The sequence below is a fragment of the Lissotriton vulgaris genome, chromosome 7, assembly GCF_964263255.1.
Source record: "Lissotriton vulgaris chromosome 7, aLisVul1.2, whole genome shotgun sequence".
In the NCBI taxonomy this organism is placed as follows: domain Eukaryota; kingdom Metazoa; phylum Chordata; class Amphibia; order Caudata; family Salamandridae; genus Lissotriton; species Lissotriton vulgaris.
This window is the reverse complement of record NC_141695.1, coordinates 327,089,502-327,106,743: the sequence shown is the minus strand read 5'-3', so window position 1 is coordinate 327,106,743 and position 17,242 is coordinate 327,089,502. Positions and strand designations below refer to the sequence as shown.

At 44.0% G+C, this 17,242-nt stretch overlaps 1 protein-coding gene across 3 annotated transcripts in view; it reads left to right on the top strand.

Annotated features, from left to right (window-relative positions):
- Positions 1-16,195, top strand: part of LOC147701490 (MOB kinase activator 2-like) — a 163,987-nt gene extending 147,792 nt beyond the window's left edge. For all 3 annotated transcript variants that reach the window (XM_086930182.1, XM_086930181.1, XM_086930180.1), the window contains exons 5-6: positions 1,819-1,943; positions 13,729-16,195. In XM_086930182.1, coding sequence (XP_086786308.1) covers positions 1,819-1,943; positions 13,729-14,006 — 403 coding nt within the window. In that variant the 3' untranslated portion in view covers positions 14,007-16,195. The remainder of the gene's footprint in view (positions 1-1,818; positions 1,944-13,728) is intronic.
- Positions 16,196-17,242: the final 1,047 nt, after the last annotated feature.

Sequence of the window (17,242 nt, the reverse complement as noted above, 5' to 3'; positions counted from 1 at the left end):
AGCAGAGAGTGCAGGAACTGGGGGCTTGGGGAAGTGTGGACTGGTGGGCGAAGAGAGGGGACAGGGCAACACCCAGGGCGCGAGAAGCCACCCTGGCACACATGCCAGCAGTCGGGAACCTCAAAAATGATGGGGTTGCCTTGTGTCCCTCAGAACCTGGGCATAGTCTAGAACACAACATTCAGGAACAGCCACGGGGGACTTTTTGAGCCATAGGAGGAAGCAGTTAATGTTTCTGTTTCTAGCATTGGAATGATATACAGAGGAGGGAGACAGACACGTGACAAAAAGTCAAAAGATGGCAGCATTTTAAGATAAACATCGAGTTTCTCCTCCTAAAAATGAAAAGCTGGCGTGTAAGTGTTGATGTGTTCAGATCCCAGATAAAACCCGAGTGTAATCTGCTGAGGGAGACGGAAAACTGGACAGGCTAATGAAGCTTGAAGACACGGAGAGCTGCATACCCCAGCGCACAGGGGCTCCAGAGCGCCTTGTTTACTGCCTCTAGCACGCAGCACATGTTGACAAAGGGTTGCTATGAAACCTGCGTAAACACAAGCAGCCAAGCAAGGCCTGAAGGGTTATAATTATCCCCAGAGGCACCTGCTCGGGACTGCCTGCGATCATAGCTCAGCCACAACCTCAGTGACCGAGAGCATGCTGGGAGAAGAAACGAACGGTAGCCTCATAGACCAGGAGCATGCTGGGATAGATCAGGAGCATGCTGGGATAGGAGCCGACCCAGAGCGCCAGAGCCCAGCCACAGCGTCATACACCGAAAGAATGCTGGGATCCGAGCTGAACCGTTGCCTCACAGTCTGAGGCCATTACAGTACATTTTGTGGCAGTATATCACTATTTTGTCACCTCATTAGTATCATTTTTAACACCTAAATACAACAATCAGCCAAAGAAAGATGGCATGAAAAAGGGCCTGCTGCTGTGTGAAAAGTGTGGCAGCATTAAAAATAACTTTTGATCCGTTTCAGCTAGAAGTAAAACTTTTTGGGTAAAATCTGCAAACTATGCAGAAGATGATGGATTTTGTGACAAATCCATAATAGTGCAGAAAACGAAGAATCGCATCATTCCAGTGTTCCGGACTGAGAGGCTGCTGGGATCCGGAATTAAACAGCATAGCCCAAGAGCATGCTTGGATCAGAGATGACCCACAGTTGCATAAGTGAATAGTATAATGATCAGAGCCCTTTGTCTCATAAAAGGACATGCTGGAGTCAGTGCGGACCCGATGCCTCATAAACAGAGAGCATAGGACTAAAGGTGCCCGGCATAGCCTCATAATGGAAGGATGGGCTTCTGCCAACAGAGCCATCATCTTGTAGACTAAGAGTAAAGTTTGGCCATAGCCGCAGGGAGATCCAACAGCCTCATGTGTGGAGCATCTGCTTGGATCAGAATTGATGGACAGCTCTAGACATAGATCAGGCTAGCATCATATTTCCTTGATCAGCCTCATGAACCAAGTGCATGCTGGTGGAAGGGCTCGTGTTGAGTTCTGAGTGTCCCAGAGGCGCAATAAACAGAGGATTCTGGGAGGTGAGTGCTCGGTTTAGAGTGTTTTCTGGCTTCTGGGTCCCTGGGTGCACATGGCATATCTAGAGCATCCCTCTAGGTGCATTACAGAGCTCATGAGGACACATGAAGATTCTTGATTTTGTGAGCACAACACGCAACTGCCGCTGACATACTCATGCCAGGGCTCATGGGTGTTCTTAAACTGAACACACATGGACGTACATCAAACGCGGTGGTGTCTTTCCTGACATTAACAAAGGACATGTGTCTCTCTTTCTACAGTCAGTTCCAGTGGACAGACGAGAAGGGCAGGAAGCGGAAGTGTTCCGCACCACAGTATGCAGATTACGCGGCCACCATTGTCCAGAAACTGCTGACAGACGAGGAGCTGGTGCCAACCAAGCACTGTAAGTAACTGGCAATGTGGAGGCGTGAATGGTAATAATCGGGGACACTGGGTGGCCAACATGCATGAGCAAGGCACGGAGCACATGCATTGATCAAAGGGCGGAGCACATGCTTGAGCAAGGGTGGGGGGGACACTGAATGACTGGCACCTTGAGGGATTGGGGGTGGGTTGTGCAAAAGGGAAGAAATGTGTAGCACCAGCACTAGCACTTGAGAGTGACAGAGGCATGTGGGGAGTGTTTTGTGTGACAGTCGCCTAGATGCGCTAGATGGACATGGGGAGTGACCAGTAGCTAGCGAAGGGGCAGCGTTGTGAGTGACGGTCAACGAGACAGGGCGAAAAAAAGGAGGACATCGTCCATGTTTATGGGTTGTGCCTGAATGGGGCACTAAAAGACTGGGCGTTAGCAGTGTGGGCGGGGCTCCACAAGTGCTAGAGGGAATACTAGGCTCTGTGAGGGACTGGCAGTATTGCCCAAACGGGTCACTGAACTACATCATCATTCGGCGTACAACAATTTATCAACGAATAAAGAAGCAAAATATACTTCTTTAATTCCAAGCCATGTGAATACCTGTTCTCTGTGCCACCCTCTACCTGCATTGTCCGTGCAGGAGAAAATAGACTTTTGCTGGGAAATGATATTCAATGAAAAAGGACTAAATATGCTTGTGACATGCTCGCTGTTTTTCAACTCTATGAATCTAAGTGCAAGAAACAATGGGACCATAGGGCCAGATGCAGAAATATCTGCCTGCAAAATACTGGTCACAATTTGCACTGATAGGTCGGTTCTTAAAAATCTGGATCGTTGTGGATCGCAATCCGTCTACCTCATAAATATTATTGAGGTACGTTGCAAATGCAACTCTACGAAGGAAGTTCGTCACAGGGATGGCAGCCTGCTAGGGACAGTACATCACCATGCCTGTGATTGTCTTCCAAGAAACTAAACTTTTTTCAAAATGCAGTCTGTTTTCTTTAAAGGAAATGGGACTTCATTTAAAGAAGAGTTTAGTTTTGTCTGTTCAAGAGTTGGCAGTGGTCCCGGTAAATATCAATGTTTTTCTTCCTGGTTTTGTTCTATAAATGTTGATATATAAGATACTGATACAGTATTTGAAAAGGATGGCTACAACATGCCCCTTCCAGATAAGAATTGGTATCCATACGGAATCCTTTTTTAGGAGTTGGAAACATTTCTGTTTCCAAAAAAGTGATTAGTACATAAGAAAAAGCATTATAACTGTAGCAAATTGGGAATTGGAGCGTTTGTGACAGTTAAAATGCTTAGTATACCTGGCCCCTATTTCCCATGGGAGGTGTTGAGGGAGAACATAGCTTCCATGGAAATACAGTTTTCATGAAAAGGAAAAGGAAATAAGATTATATTTTCCAACTCTCCCTAACTTTCATACTTTTCAAATATATAAACGGTTATAAACAAAAGTCTAGTTTTCTTTATGTGAATGCATGTGTCTTGGGTAGTAGATTAAAATGATAACTCGCAGAATAAATACCTCTAACTCCCCAATCGGATACATTTACATACCATTAGAAAAAATATTTGTACTCATGACAAATAAGATGCTGGACCATGTAAGTGAGAGAGGCAGAAGACAAGAAAAAGTCTTGGTGTCTTACTTGAAATCTGCAGACTATCAGTAGGACTGGAATTTTGGTTACACTCCCCCATCTCCCCCCCCACAAATACACATAGCGCATTATGTTATGTTATGTTTATTTGTGGAGCACACTATCACACAGGAGGGTATTCTGAGCAGGAGGGCCTAGCAGGGGAGCTATTCGAAAAGCTATGTCTTCAGCTTTTTTGTAGAATGCAAGAACTGAGGAGGAGGCTCTGGTGTGTGGTGGGAGGTTGTTTCATTTTTTCCAAGTGATGTAGAATGCCCCCCCTTCAGATTTGGTTCTGCGTAAGTGTGAGATGTGTGCAATTAGGCGTCCACCGAGCAGAGACGTCTGTTAGATTTGTGAAAGGAGATGCGATTGTTAAGGTAGGCCGGGTCCATGCTGTGTAGTGATTTGAAGGTGTGAGGAGTTTAAACTCTGAGTGCTTGTGTATCAGGAGCCAGTGAAGCTCCTTGAGGTGTGCTATGATGGCAGTGCTGCGTGGGAGGTTGAGGGTGATTCTTGCTGCCGAGTTCTGAATGGGTTACAATCTTCTGGTGAGTTGCTTGCTGAGGTAGAGGGTGTTCCTGTAGTCCAACTTCCTAGTGGCACGGGCATGAGTGACAGATTTGCAGGTGTTGCTCTCGGAGCCATTTGAAGATTTTCCTTAGCATCCTTAAGGTGTAGAAGCAAGATGCTAAGACGATGTTGACCTGCATGGTCATGTCCAATATGCTGTCTCTGAGAATCCCGAGATTTCTGGCGTGGGTGCTGAGGGTGGATCCAATGGTGATGGTGTTCTTGCTGAAGATTATGACTTCTGCCTTGTCAGAGTTCAGCTTTAGACAGTGGGCCTTCATCCAGTCTGAGACTTCGGTAACGCAGGTCGTGAACTTGTTCTGTGTGCCGAGGTCTTGTTTGAGAGGGAAAGTATAAGTGGTTTATCGTCCACATAGGAGAGCATGTAATGGGAGTGGATAACTGTGGCTAGCGAGATCATATAAGCGTTGAAGAGGGTCAGACAGAGATAAGAGCCTTTTGGCACTCCACAGATGGGGTTGCGGGCATCTGAAGACTATAGGGCCTGGTAGACTGCATGAGACCTGCCAGTAATGAAGGATCAGATGCAGCTGAGAGCAGATCCTTGGATTCCACTCCCATGTAGGTATCGCAGGAGGACAGGAAGGGAAATCATGTAGCATGCTCCATAGTGGTTGAGCATCATGAGAGCCGCTGTGTTGCCTCTGTTCAGGAGCATGAGGACCCTGTCCTGGATCATTACTGTGCTGAGTTTTAAACTTTTACTTCGTCCCCTCTTATCCCCTTGTATGTTTTGCCGGCTTTTTTAGTTGCATCATTTCCTCATTCGCTCTTTCCTTTATTGGTTTTTACTATTTGTTAATTACTATTTATTTCCACGTAGCTGCTCACATTACACTTTTCTTCCTTCTGTTGCCCTTCACCATAATGTCAGGGGCTCTTTGTGTCTCCTTGCTAGCATGATGTCAAAATGACTTGTTCCTCCTATTAGCCCCACTCCTTACACCCTCCCTATTTGAAGAGCTGTAGCTTGCCTATTCCAGCGTAGATGTGCAGTAGATATATATATGCGGGAGTGTGCGCCTCTGGCACACCTAAGTGAACTCTGTCTGCGTACCATATTAGTACAGGGCCAGAAATGCTGGTGGTCTGGCCTCTACAACCTATTGTTATTAGAAATCGTATTGTTGCTCTCCACTACTGCCCTCTGAGTACACTAGACCCAAATGTCTTACTGAGTTATCTCCAACTCGCAAGCTAATTTGCAATTTTATGACTCCCTCTCTGTAACCACTAGAGTTGGCTGCTGCATCACTCGCCTCAACCCTATCTCTCTGCCTGGGGGCACGGTGGTGGTCATCAGCAAACCCACTCTGTCTCCACAATTTCCATTGCTCCCTCAATTGATGCAGAAATCTTCCGTATTAGCATTACCATAACCCCTAAGTGCAACATTAAATCTCTTTTAATCTGTTGGCTCCAGCCACTCAAGCAACTCAACTTTCAACTACCTTTTTTCAACTCAATGCCTTCCTTTAGATCTGATCCTTCGTGGAGACTTCAGTGTGAATATCATGGATCTCTGCTAAAACTGATGCACATCCCCATGAACGCTTGTGCAGCAGTTTTGCTTGCTCAACTTTCTGTAACCCTAGCATGCTGTGGTGGAAACACTATATATCTTAATTTTCTATCCCCCCACCTTCTGCCCCCCCTCCTCCCCGCCCTTTGGTGCGTTTAACGTCTGCGCTCAAGTTAATCTGATCCAATAGCAGGTTGATATTCTTTGACATCCATCCTCCCAGTTATGAGTTCACCAAACATACTATCTCTGTTCAAAAGGCTTTGGTCCACACTCACCATTTCACTTCTATTCTCAATTCTACAAACCACAATTTCAATATGACGCTAACTAACCACAATTTCAATATGACGCTAACAAGTGTGCCAGTTTCGTTAACCTCTGTATTAATATTGCACTGGATGCTCCTATCCCTTGGAAATAAGCAACTCCTCGCCACGATACATATACAAGCTAGCAGCCGCCAAAGGGGATACAAATGCCATGAAAGAATTTGGACGGTTAGTGACTCCCCTTTAGGCAGACAGAACTACCGAAGGAACTACGCCAATATAAGGATTCCAACCTGGGTTTGGTGCAAAAAACATTCTAGTTTCTGCATTCAAAGACATTCATTTGCTCTGTCCTCATTCCCTTGGACAACTTGGTATCCCACAATACCTAACGCAACCGACTAACCACTGTAAGTATTGCTGGCACAGTCTTATCATGGCTCTAGTCTTTACTGCATGGCCACTGTCATGCCACCACTCTTTTCCAGGTCTTGTAATGCCTATTTGTACAAGTTCCTTCTGTTAAGAAAGTGCACATTGGAGGTAGGTCCCTCTTGTTTACACAGTCAAACATAGTATTTACTCCCTCTCAATCTTTACTTTACCCGATTCCCCAAACTTCTTGAAACTCATCTTTTTTCCACTTACCATTTTGCTGTCATCTGTTAGCTACTGTTCTATTTCTGCCGACTACTTTCTAGCCTGGAAATGGTTAGAGATTTACTTCAGTGTATGTCGGCTTAACTCCTTTTCCAGGGTAGGAAGGAGAGCATATCACCCCCACATTTGTTGGGGAGGGAGGGATTTAAGGGAAAGGCTTTTTCCGCATAGAAAAATGTTTCCCTCCAAGAAAAGAAAGTGCGATCGTTTGCACAGGGTGCTCCATTCCCATCTGTGGACTTCTCTGCTATGGAAAACTTTGCATAGAGGAAATAGAAGATGTACCATTTTGGGATCTATGCCTGGAAACCTGCTGCGGGTGCAATTTTCGGGCGTACTTTTGGGAATGTTTGTGAATTGGAAAAAAACATAAATATACGAGTAGGTGAAGGTGTAAATCAACACCCATTTTTTGTAAGCATGTGACATTTTGTATACATAACAGTCAAATGTTTATACCACAGTAGAAACGGTGTACCTTTTCAATTCTGTGCCATGAGATATGAAGCCACACATTCTTCCCTTTCCTTAAATATCCAATACAACATCCTGTTTCTGAAAACAAAATAGCAGCAGAGTGCTGCCAATATATACTTCAAAAAACAACAGTTGATGGACAGAATGCATAACAATGTCATACATTCACCCCAGTACAGAGATCTGGGCCTAAATCCATCGTTTTTTTGCACTCCACACCACCCTAGTTCAGACATGGCCATATGCAAGTCCGCCTTGACCTTGTGCCTCATGGGAACAGTCCAGCCCGAACTACCAAGCCATGTCTGTCCTAGAACGGAATCAAGCATCCTAGGACCAGTTTCTGGCTATCAGCCGTCTTCAACCAGGATAGGTTGACTCCAGTGGTGTGGAGAGCATGGGACTCACATCTGAGCATACCCTTCCCACTCGGGGTGACAAATGCAAAAACAACAGTTGATGGACAGAATGCAGAACAATGTCATACATTCACCCCAGTACAGAGATCTGGGCCTAAATCCATCGCTGATAGCCAGAAACCGGTCCTAGGATGCTTGATTCCGGTCCAGGGAAGACATGGCTTGGCAGTTCGATGGATCGATTTAGGCCCAGATCTCTGTACTGGGGTGAATTTATGACATTGTTCTGCATTCTGTCCATCAACTGTTGTTTTTGCATTTGTTACCCCGAGTGGGACGGGTATGCTCAGACGTGAGTCCAGTGCTCTCCACACCACTGGAGTCAAGCTATCCTGGCTGATGACAGCTGATAGCCAGAAACCGGTCCTGGGATGCTTGATTCCGGTCCAGGGAAGACATGGCTTGGCAGTTCGGGCTGGACTGTTCCCATGAGGCACAGGGTCGAGGCTGATTTGCATAAAGCCATGTCTGAACTGGGGTGGTGTGGAGTGCAAAAAACGATGGATTTAGGCCCAGATCTCTGTACTAGGGTGAATGTATGACATTTGTCTGCATTCTGCCCATCAACTGTTGTTTTTGCATTTGCCAATATATGCTTGGCCGCGCCCAATGTTTATATTGCATACATGGGTGCTGCTCAATATGCCGAAGTGTTTCTATTTACATCAGAATACTGCTCATTGTGCCTTTGGCACCACGTACCGTTGAGTATGCCTTTGATTTTGTCTGCTGCACCATCAAGCCTGTGGTGTAGCTCACTGATTTATTGACTCGGGATATGCCTGCGGGCCACTCGCTATGCATGTAGTGCTGCTCAGTGTGCATGTGCAGCCGCTCCGTAGGCTTGTGGCGCCTCTCGGTATCTCTAGGTGCATCTCAGTATACATATGGTGCTGCTCAGTATGTCATTCGATATGCAATAGTGCTGCCCAGTATACCAGGGTCCTTTCATATTCCAGCCAGCTGCTATACAAGCTAGGGTGCTTCTATTTCTGTCTTAAGCCGTTGTTTCCCCTCCTACCAGGGCTCCAGTTACTTGGTTGGTTCCGCTATTGCTTCTCCAGCCGCAAAATATTGTGCTTGTCTTCTGTAACTGGGAATGTGCAGCCAGTTTCAGGAGGCACTAGGTCAGTGGTCGTCAACCTTTTTAATGCTGTGCCTTCCCCAGTGGAAAAAAAATCATTGGCCCCTTTCAAAATTTCTCACAATTATTCTATTAAACTGCCAATATTTAAATATGTCTAGACTTATTTAACCATTGTAGTTAAGTTCTGATCCCGTTTTAAAAATGCAATCAAATACTTGATTGCCAACCACACTATTGTGGTCAACCAGGCGGTACTAATGTGTAAAAGTATCCACAATGCGATTATAAGAAATGGGGGTGGGGGTTTTGAAGAATATTTGGAGTCCCTTCCTTTTGGCAGCTTCTCCCTGCCAGGATACAAAGAACAAAAGATGTTAGTGATGGCCCATTACAGAGCGGCTAACTGCCACTCATTTGTTTCCACTAAAAGCAAAGCACTGTTATCCAGTTTGAAGAGCTCTGTGCTAAATCAAGACTCTCCACCAGCAGTGAATGAAAACATTCTGCAAGATGAGGGAAATAGAAGATTTCCGGCGTGAAATCTGTTCTAGGTTCACATGCTGTGCATTATTGGGTTCTTCAGTGTTTATGTAGGTAACGACAAAGGCAGAGTCAGCATAACTCACTAAATCGATCTCCAGCAAGTGAATCTAGAAGAGAATTCATACTACTACAGAAACCAGTTGTAGGAATGTTTTTCCATCTTGAAGCACTTCTGATTAATATGGAGCCCTCCCAACTCCCAAGTGAAGGATGTGAGGGGTTAAAAGTTTGATAAAATAAAAAAATCTAAAACCTAATCATATTAGAGGGCATTGTGAGATTACAGTTGTCATACTTCCCATGTCTGTGTCAACACCAGGGTTAGGCGGAACTCCCAGAGTTTTACTCAGCGGAGTTCCCCCAAAACTTTGCGAGACTCCGCGCAGGTCAGCGAGCGGCTGAGTTGTGGCACGTCGCGCTGCTTGCACTGATTTTTAGCTCAGGGAGCTTGTCCCATGCTGTACAATCAGAGGGCACTGCTTCTTTCTACTGCTGGAGTAGATTTTCTACTCGAGCAGCTGCGTTCTCGCCGTGAGTGGCAGCTTTCTCAACGCGAGCAGTAGCAACCTGCCGCGACCACCTGCATTGAGAAATTTAGTCAGGATATGGTTTAGAACTTGACTTTCTCGCTCGCCAACTTACAGTTGACGAGCCATGCGCGAGAAAAAACTCTGCCACGCAGCGGTTGGCAGGGTTTTTCCGAAATTCGTGCTCCAAGCTGAACGGGCTAAACTGCAAATTCCACTGGAAGACCAGAGTGTACTTCCCACTCCTAGTCAACACCAATCTAGGAGAAAAAACAGTTTGTAAATAACCAAATCCAGAGCCAACCACTAAATGGCGGAATAATGCACAGTATGTGAATCGGGAAGAGCTTCAAGCTGCAAAACCATTCTTACAGTTCAGTAGCTGATTTCCTTCGAACAATCTTCCTAATCAATTTGGTAGCAAGGCACCTGTCTAGAAAACTTGGCATCCCTAAGGCTGTTATTATGAGTGGCCTCTTAATTTTGATTGGGCTGGTAATCGGTCTTACTAGCCCTTTTGAAATTATAAGATCCATAGGAACACTGTGTATCAGTTCATTTCTGCATCGAAATTTTGTCAGTCGAAAGCAGCTGAAATTTCCATGTAAAAAAACTGAAAATTGAGAAATCTGTCATATAGTTTCTAATCCCCTGGTAAATTCTTACTTCTTTAAGGACTCTTTAGGCCCCACTTGTATTCCTCTATTAAGTCTGGTCCTCTCGATCTACTGGTACCCATGGACAAGTAACTCTGGGAGACTAAAGTTACCCGGAAGATTACTGAGCCGTTCATTATGAATGCAGACCTTACTGAACGGGAAAGCAATCTGCTGATGCTTCATTTAATAAGAATAGTTAAATTATGCTTATTCTAGAATTCAGAAAAAAATTATGTAATGAATACGAAAGGCAGCTACTCAAAAGATTAATAACCTGAACTGGTGTAAACTATTTTGGCCAGGAGGTTTAAATGTCCTTACGCGAAATGTTGTAAATTGATAGAAAAATACTGTAATATGCATTCAGTTCTGAGAAACCAATTAATAGAAACTTCAATTGGTGATGAAGCAAATTAATAGAAATATAGTTTGATCAAAAATAATGGTACCGCCACATTCCACGAATAGTTAAGATAATTGTATGTTACTAAAGAAAAGAAAAAAGTGTTGAAAAACAAATGCTAGCCCCCTTATCGAATCCCGGTTAGGGAACATAGTTTTAAAATTAAAGCTAAAAAAAAGAGGACAGGAGATAAAGGCAGAGGGAGGTAGGTTAGAAAAAGGGTTAAGAGAATGGAGAATGGCATTTCAGAATGGGGACCCCATAAAAAAAGAAAAAGGCTAAGCATGGGGAGAAAGAAAATGTAGAAAGAGAAAAAATGGGTGAAAAAAGGGAGAGTAAAGTGGTGTCCATCCCAAAATAATAATAATAAATATAGAGGGAGAGGAGCAAGTGGATAAGGCAAGAAAATGAAAGTGGTACAGAGATAGAAGTGGGATTTGGTGGGTAATCACCCCCATCAGCTGCCCTTCCCCCTGTGCCAAATATGATTTTTATTTTTTTATTAGGCAAAAAGCAGACCCATAGCACCAACAACAGAGGTGAAGATGGCATGACAATACATGTTAGCAAATCCAAGGCAAGTGCATGCCTTGAAAAATCCTAAAAATGTTACTAGACCTGCAGGTCTAGTGATTTAATCTACTCGACCAAATTATAATGCTCTTTACCCATAAACTGGTTTCAAATTACGTGATCTTGTCAAGTATTTTAATTCCCTGAGATGCCATTTTCTTGTTTATCACAGATAGGAGCACCTTCAAATACCCAAAGTTCAGCATTTCTGCTTGCCTTCATTCATTAACCGCATTGTCTTCTGTGCGGAGGCAGAAATGCTTCTCAAATCATGTTAAAAAACATTTAACCCTTTAAGTGCACCTGTCGGCCAACGGCCGTCGCGAGCACTACCTCGGTAGTGCAGCGCACGTCCTTTGGCCGACACGGCCCGCCCTCTTAATGGAACGCCCAACATCGCGGTGGAATTGCCGCTGTGGTTAAGGCGTTAATAAATACATAACTAAAACCTAAAGTAGCAGCACACTGTAATTTGCAATCAGCAGATTTTACATTGAAATGCCCATAGAATTTCCCACTGATATGTGGTTTTAAAACTATATTGTGTACAATGTTTGGTAATGGAGTTTTTGCAAATATTTGTCATTTGCACATCACCAAGTAAAGTGTTCTGATTTGTTTCGCTCCTATGTAAATCTTGTTTGGATCACACTTCAGAATTACCAAAAAAATTATTTCATAATTCCTGATATATTTTGCAAAAATACCTGTACTATTCATTTACAAGCTGTTTACATTTTGTGTTAGAAAAAAACTGACATTTTGCAGTCTTTTGTTTTAAAATTATTGTCAGATAACTCACTTGACAAAAATCACTAACTATAAAGGAAAGAAAAATAAAAACCATTTTCCAGGAACAGATAAGCAACAATTATTAAAAAGACAAATTGACATTTGACCTCTGTCCTTGAACAGACAGCATATGTCAAGACAAAAACAAGATTTAAAGGCGTCTTTATTGCTATTTCACTCTTTCAGTGAACAGAACACCTGTTCCTTCCAGCTTAAGTAAACTAGCCAGCACCAACGAGTTAGTGCTAAAAATAGCTCGACCTGATAACATCTCACTCGCCATTGCGAGTGGATTTTTCGAGGCCTGAAGTTTATGTATTAAGTACCTTTCCACAATTGATAACATCAGTGTCTGTTTTTTCCTCTGTATACTTATATCTGGCCACTTAGCCAGTCCACTTCAGGTCTCTTCTGCTCAGTCCGTCTGCAGCAGTTAACAGTGGAACAGGGCCCACATGTACCTGAGGCGGGATGCCTCAGGGAGGAGCTCATAGTTGTTTGTATAGTTGTTTGTTGCAATATACCATGTCCGACAGGCCTCCCAATTTAACAAATTCCCTCAGGATAGGGTCATGGTTAATATGTAGTCCCCTGGCATACAAGGTTATGTCATCTGCTCACATTGAGATGAATAAGGGCCTGTTTTGTAATCTCAGTGCAGAGTTGGTGTGGTGTTATCGCAGCTTAGCAGCTAGGGGATTCCACTGCCAGTGCAGACAACTCTTGTGACAGTGGGCATCCCTGTCTGGTTCCCCTCTCTATTTCAGTTGGTGGTCATCACATATTCTACACTATTTCCAACTCCATTCTCACCCATTTGCTACAAAACAATCTAATGAAGGAGTCTGCGCATTGTTATCAAAGGGAGGAGTCACATATTCTTGTGATTCAAAAATAGTTATTTGAAGAAAAACAACTTTTAATCCTCTGAGCCCAACACTAGGTGGCGGACATATGAAAAGCATGTCAATCTACAGCACTACATGCCAAGAACAGATGCTTACAGGGTAAGTAGCATAAACCTTGTCCTCCAAAAGCTCTTTTGACCCCCCCTGCCAAATGTAAGGCCCAGCTTGCGCATTCCTGAACCATTCGGGTCTGCAACTCACAGTACACAAACCTACTGGGGTTTTACTTGTGTCGCTCAAAACAGGGAATCACAGAAATTTCATCTGTCCTTACAAACTTCAATCTGCATAAATTGTTGTTTCAGGCAGTAATTGTGCCATACAAATACACTGTTACAACATATATGCCAATAAAAATGATTGAACAGTAAATCGACCAATGGAGATGCTTAACACCGGAGAAATATATCTGAAAGACATCCCTCATCTTCTTATATGAAGAGTAGCATAGAAGAAGTGAGAAGAAAACCTTAACAAAATATCATCTTATTCGGAATTCAATTAGCACTTGCTACAGAAGTTTTTCACCTTTTGTAAATAACAAGTATGACTGTAATATCTGCATGGGTTTGTGTGTGTTTGTGCGCTCAGGATCACGTGCATTAAAGTTGGTACCTAGGTCAGAGAACATAACATACACATTCTCAAAGTAGCAGCAGGTCACTTCCGGTTTACTGTTGCATATTCTCATGCCTCTCTCTTCTTTCCGCAGCTCAAGAGTTTCCAAAAACCTTCCGGCCTGCCATCCAAAAGGTGTTCCGCCTGCTTTTCCACCTCCTCGGACACATATACGCTTCTCACTTCAAAGCTGTTGTGAAGCTGGAGCTGCACCCACACCTTAACACCCTCTACCTGCACCTCCTGCTCTTCTGCGCGGAGTTCCACCTGTTGGACTCCAAGGAGATGGCTCTAAGTGAGGAGCTCACCACCGCCCTGATCCGCTCAAGTCCGCAGCCAAGGAACTCTGGGGTCCAGCCACGGAAGGCCTGAGGCAGCTGAGTCGAGTAGCCCAGATGACAATGGGCAGCATTTTTCCTTTTCTTCTTCTGTATTGAGAATGAATATTTTCAGTCCTACCTTTCGGGTTGGACTTGGATGGCATGCCACGTTTCAAAGGAAGCCGATGGAAAATGAATCTGGGTGGAGCAGCCTGCAGCTAATTTCTTTGCACTATTTCACCTTTCTAGCGGCAGAACACGACAGAGATGCTAGCTTTGAACATTTGACGCCCTAAATCAGCATGCTTTTCCCTGAAAAACCCTGCCATGCTGGAATATGTGGATACAGGTTCATTCTCAAGTTTGTGATACTTTGGAAAGTTTGTGGCACATTGGATAGGTCCATGGCACGAGAAAGAATGGAGGCCATTTTGTGTAAGAACCTATGACCTTCTAAGACCACTGGCTGTCATTTATCTTAGAGTCTGTGCCATGCTGGAATACGTGGACATGATTTTATATGAGAATCTGTGGTACTCTAGACCTCATGGGCACAAGCTGATATGGAATATAATCCTGTTCACAAACCAGCGCAAATGGCTTTTAATGAGAATCATGACAAGTCTACAATCATTGATCCTCACTTGGAAACTAAATTGGTGGGACACTGAAATTTGAAGGGAAAGTGATATCAGAGACGACATGACACTCAGAAATTTGGGTCCAGTCGAATCAGAGTATTGGTGCCACGCTGGAATTCGTGGGCATTCTAGTATTTGAATCTGTGTCGTACTGAGAATTCAGTGACAGTGGTTGAGATAGCATTCTATTGCACACTGGAATCAGAACTGTTGCTTGCAAGTCGATAGCATAGTAGTGACCACGTGCATATAAGAAAAGTTTGTAGTTCCTTAATGTGGCTAGTGAGAGGTTCTGTGGCATCAGTCTATTTAGAAGAATGTGGAGGTTTGCAGGATCCTGAGCCTCACAGATATGATGTGTCAGGGACCCGCTCGTCCATGTTTACTTACCACAATGGAAACTGTGTGGGACATTTCTCGTGCCACGTAAAGTCAGAACAGATGTAGACATGAAACAGAAAGAACGTGGAACTAGAGATTTCAGTAGTAGATCTCTATAACCCCAGAGGGAAATGCTGCCAATTTGCACAAGTGACAGATTGTATTTCTAGTGTTTGCTTTTTTACATTTTATATACATTTTTTATGTCTTGGTTTATATGTGGATGGGGGTGATTGCAGCATCACCGAAGGGGTGTGGCCGGGTAGGTGGTTTGCATTCATAGCAGAGCTGCCAATGGTTCATGCACGGCTGTCGGCTGGCACGCGCTGAGCATGAATTGGAGGGATGCAAAACGGGGTGGGTATCAGGCTTGCTTGCGTAATGGGCAGTAAATAGTAATCAGATCTTTTGATGTTCCCAAAATAAATGAGTGGCAGAAAAAAGGCATGAGAAATGGCGGAGTGGGACTATGAAATATGACAGGCCTCTGTGTGCTAATAATTCCAGTCCCTCTACTTGTCCAGTATATGTTAATTCCCAGAAACCTCCTCAGCATTCCTAGTGCAATGAGAAACTCACTTTTAGAGTAGTTAGAGTGACAGCAGCTAGGAGCAGAAAGGCTAGGTCAGTCAGTCACTGTGATGGATCAGAGGAGCTGAGAAGCCAGGCCTGGCAGTTAATGCAGCCATAATCAAATCCTGCCGTGATGATCCACGCCCCCGCTACAGGGGGCACTGACATCCACCTACCTAGAGGGGAGGGATTTGTTTGTAATTGTTTCTTTAGCTGCATCCTGGGGCATGTCGCCCTGCCTTTGGCCCACTTTGTCTAGATCGCATTCTCTCTTCAAAGCCATTCTAGACTGACAGGCGGATAAACCAGTGAGAACCATAGACCCTTGAGGCTCCAATGACACAGCCTATGTCCGAAAAGGAGGACTTGCGGCCTGAGACACCCCATTTTATTGGTTAGGTGACCTCTGGCCTGAAATAGTCCATGTTTGTGGTGCGGAGGCTTCTTAGTGTGAGACTGGCCATTGTGGAGTATGAGAAGGCCTCTTGGACTGAGACTGCCATTCTAATGGTGAGGAGAGGCATCTTGGCCTGAGACTGCCATACACCAAGAGCTCGACGAGTTAATTTCTAAAATGCTTGTTTTGCGCTTAAAAAAGAATCTATTTGTAACTTATTCTTTTTTTCAGTAAAAAGTATAACCCTGAGTTTTGAGATTTGTCTGTCTGGTATTGTTTAATTGTGTTGTGTTCTATAAATGTTTTACATGGCATCCTAAGGTTTCAAAGTGCTGTGATAAACAGAGATCTGATGTGCGATTGTAATTTATTCTCTGAAGAAAGTGTACACCTGTGCATGTCAAAGATACAAAGACAGATTGGTTTACATTGGAGTTGCCAAGACAGAGAAACAACTCCTGCCAGGTCCATTTAATTTACATCATTGGACAAGGAGAAGAAGAAACAAGCATTAGAAATGCAATAGTTCTCGCATTTTTTTGAGTTAGACCTATTGGCATAGCTCAACAGATACCAGACTGAAATTGCCATTTTGCAGGTGCCGAACAGAGCATTGCTCGTGAAACGGACTGAAAGCATAAAACAATGTTGATAGCCTACAACATAAAAAGGCAGACAGGATGACCAGGAAGAACCGGGGACTTATTGGGATGGCCAATGCAAGCAAACAATGAGTGAAATGGCTTGGGCGTGACCCAAGCACGCAAAGGCGGTAGAATCAGACCCATTGCACCAATATAAACCCTGTATTTCTAAATGGCACAACAACGAACAAATGGCAATTAATGGGCATGCCAAAAAGCCGATGAAGGAGATAACCGGTCTTGCAGACAGCGCAAGCGCGCTCCCTACCTCGACCTGAAAATGGTTTGAAGCTTGCAGCTCAAGTTTCTTTCACAAGAAAAGTGTTAAAGTGCCATAGATCACCTGGTGCACTGCACAAAGAAGTGATGAGTTCTATAAGAAACCAGTGCAGTGCTGTTAGGCTACGGGACATTGAGGCAAATTTCCTTAGATCCAGAATTGTTCTAGCAGTCGTTAAGTTTGGTGATAAATTTTCTTGGTGCTACCAAACATACAAATAGTAATCAAGGCAGGAGAGGGTGCCCTCTGGGCTTAATGATGGAAGGAATACAATCAAAAAGAAGTAACAACATTGACCAACATTGATTTGGAAACTAAATTGGTGGGACACTGAAATTTGAAAGGAAAGTGATATCAGCGAAGACATGGCAC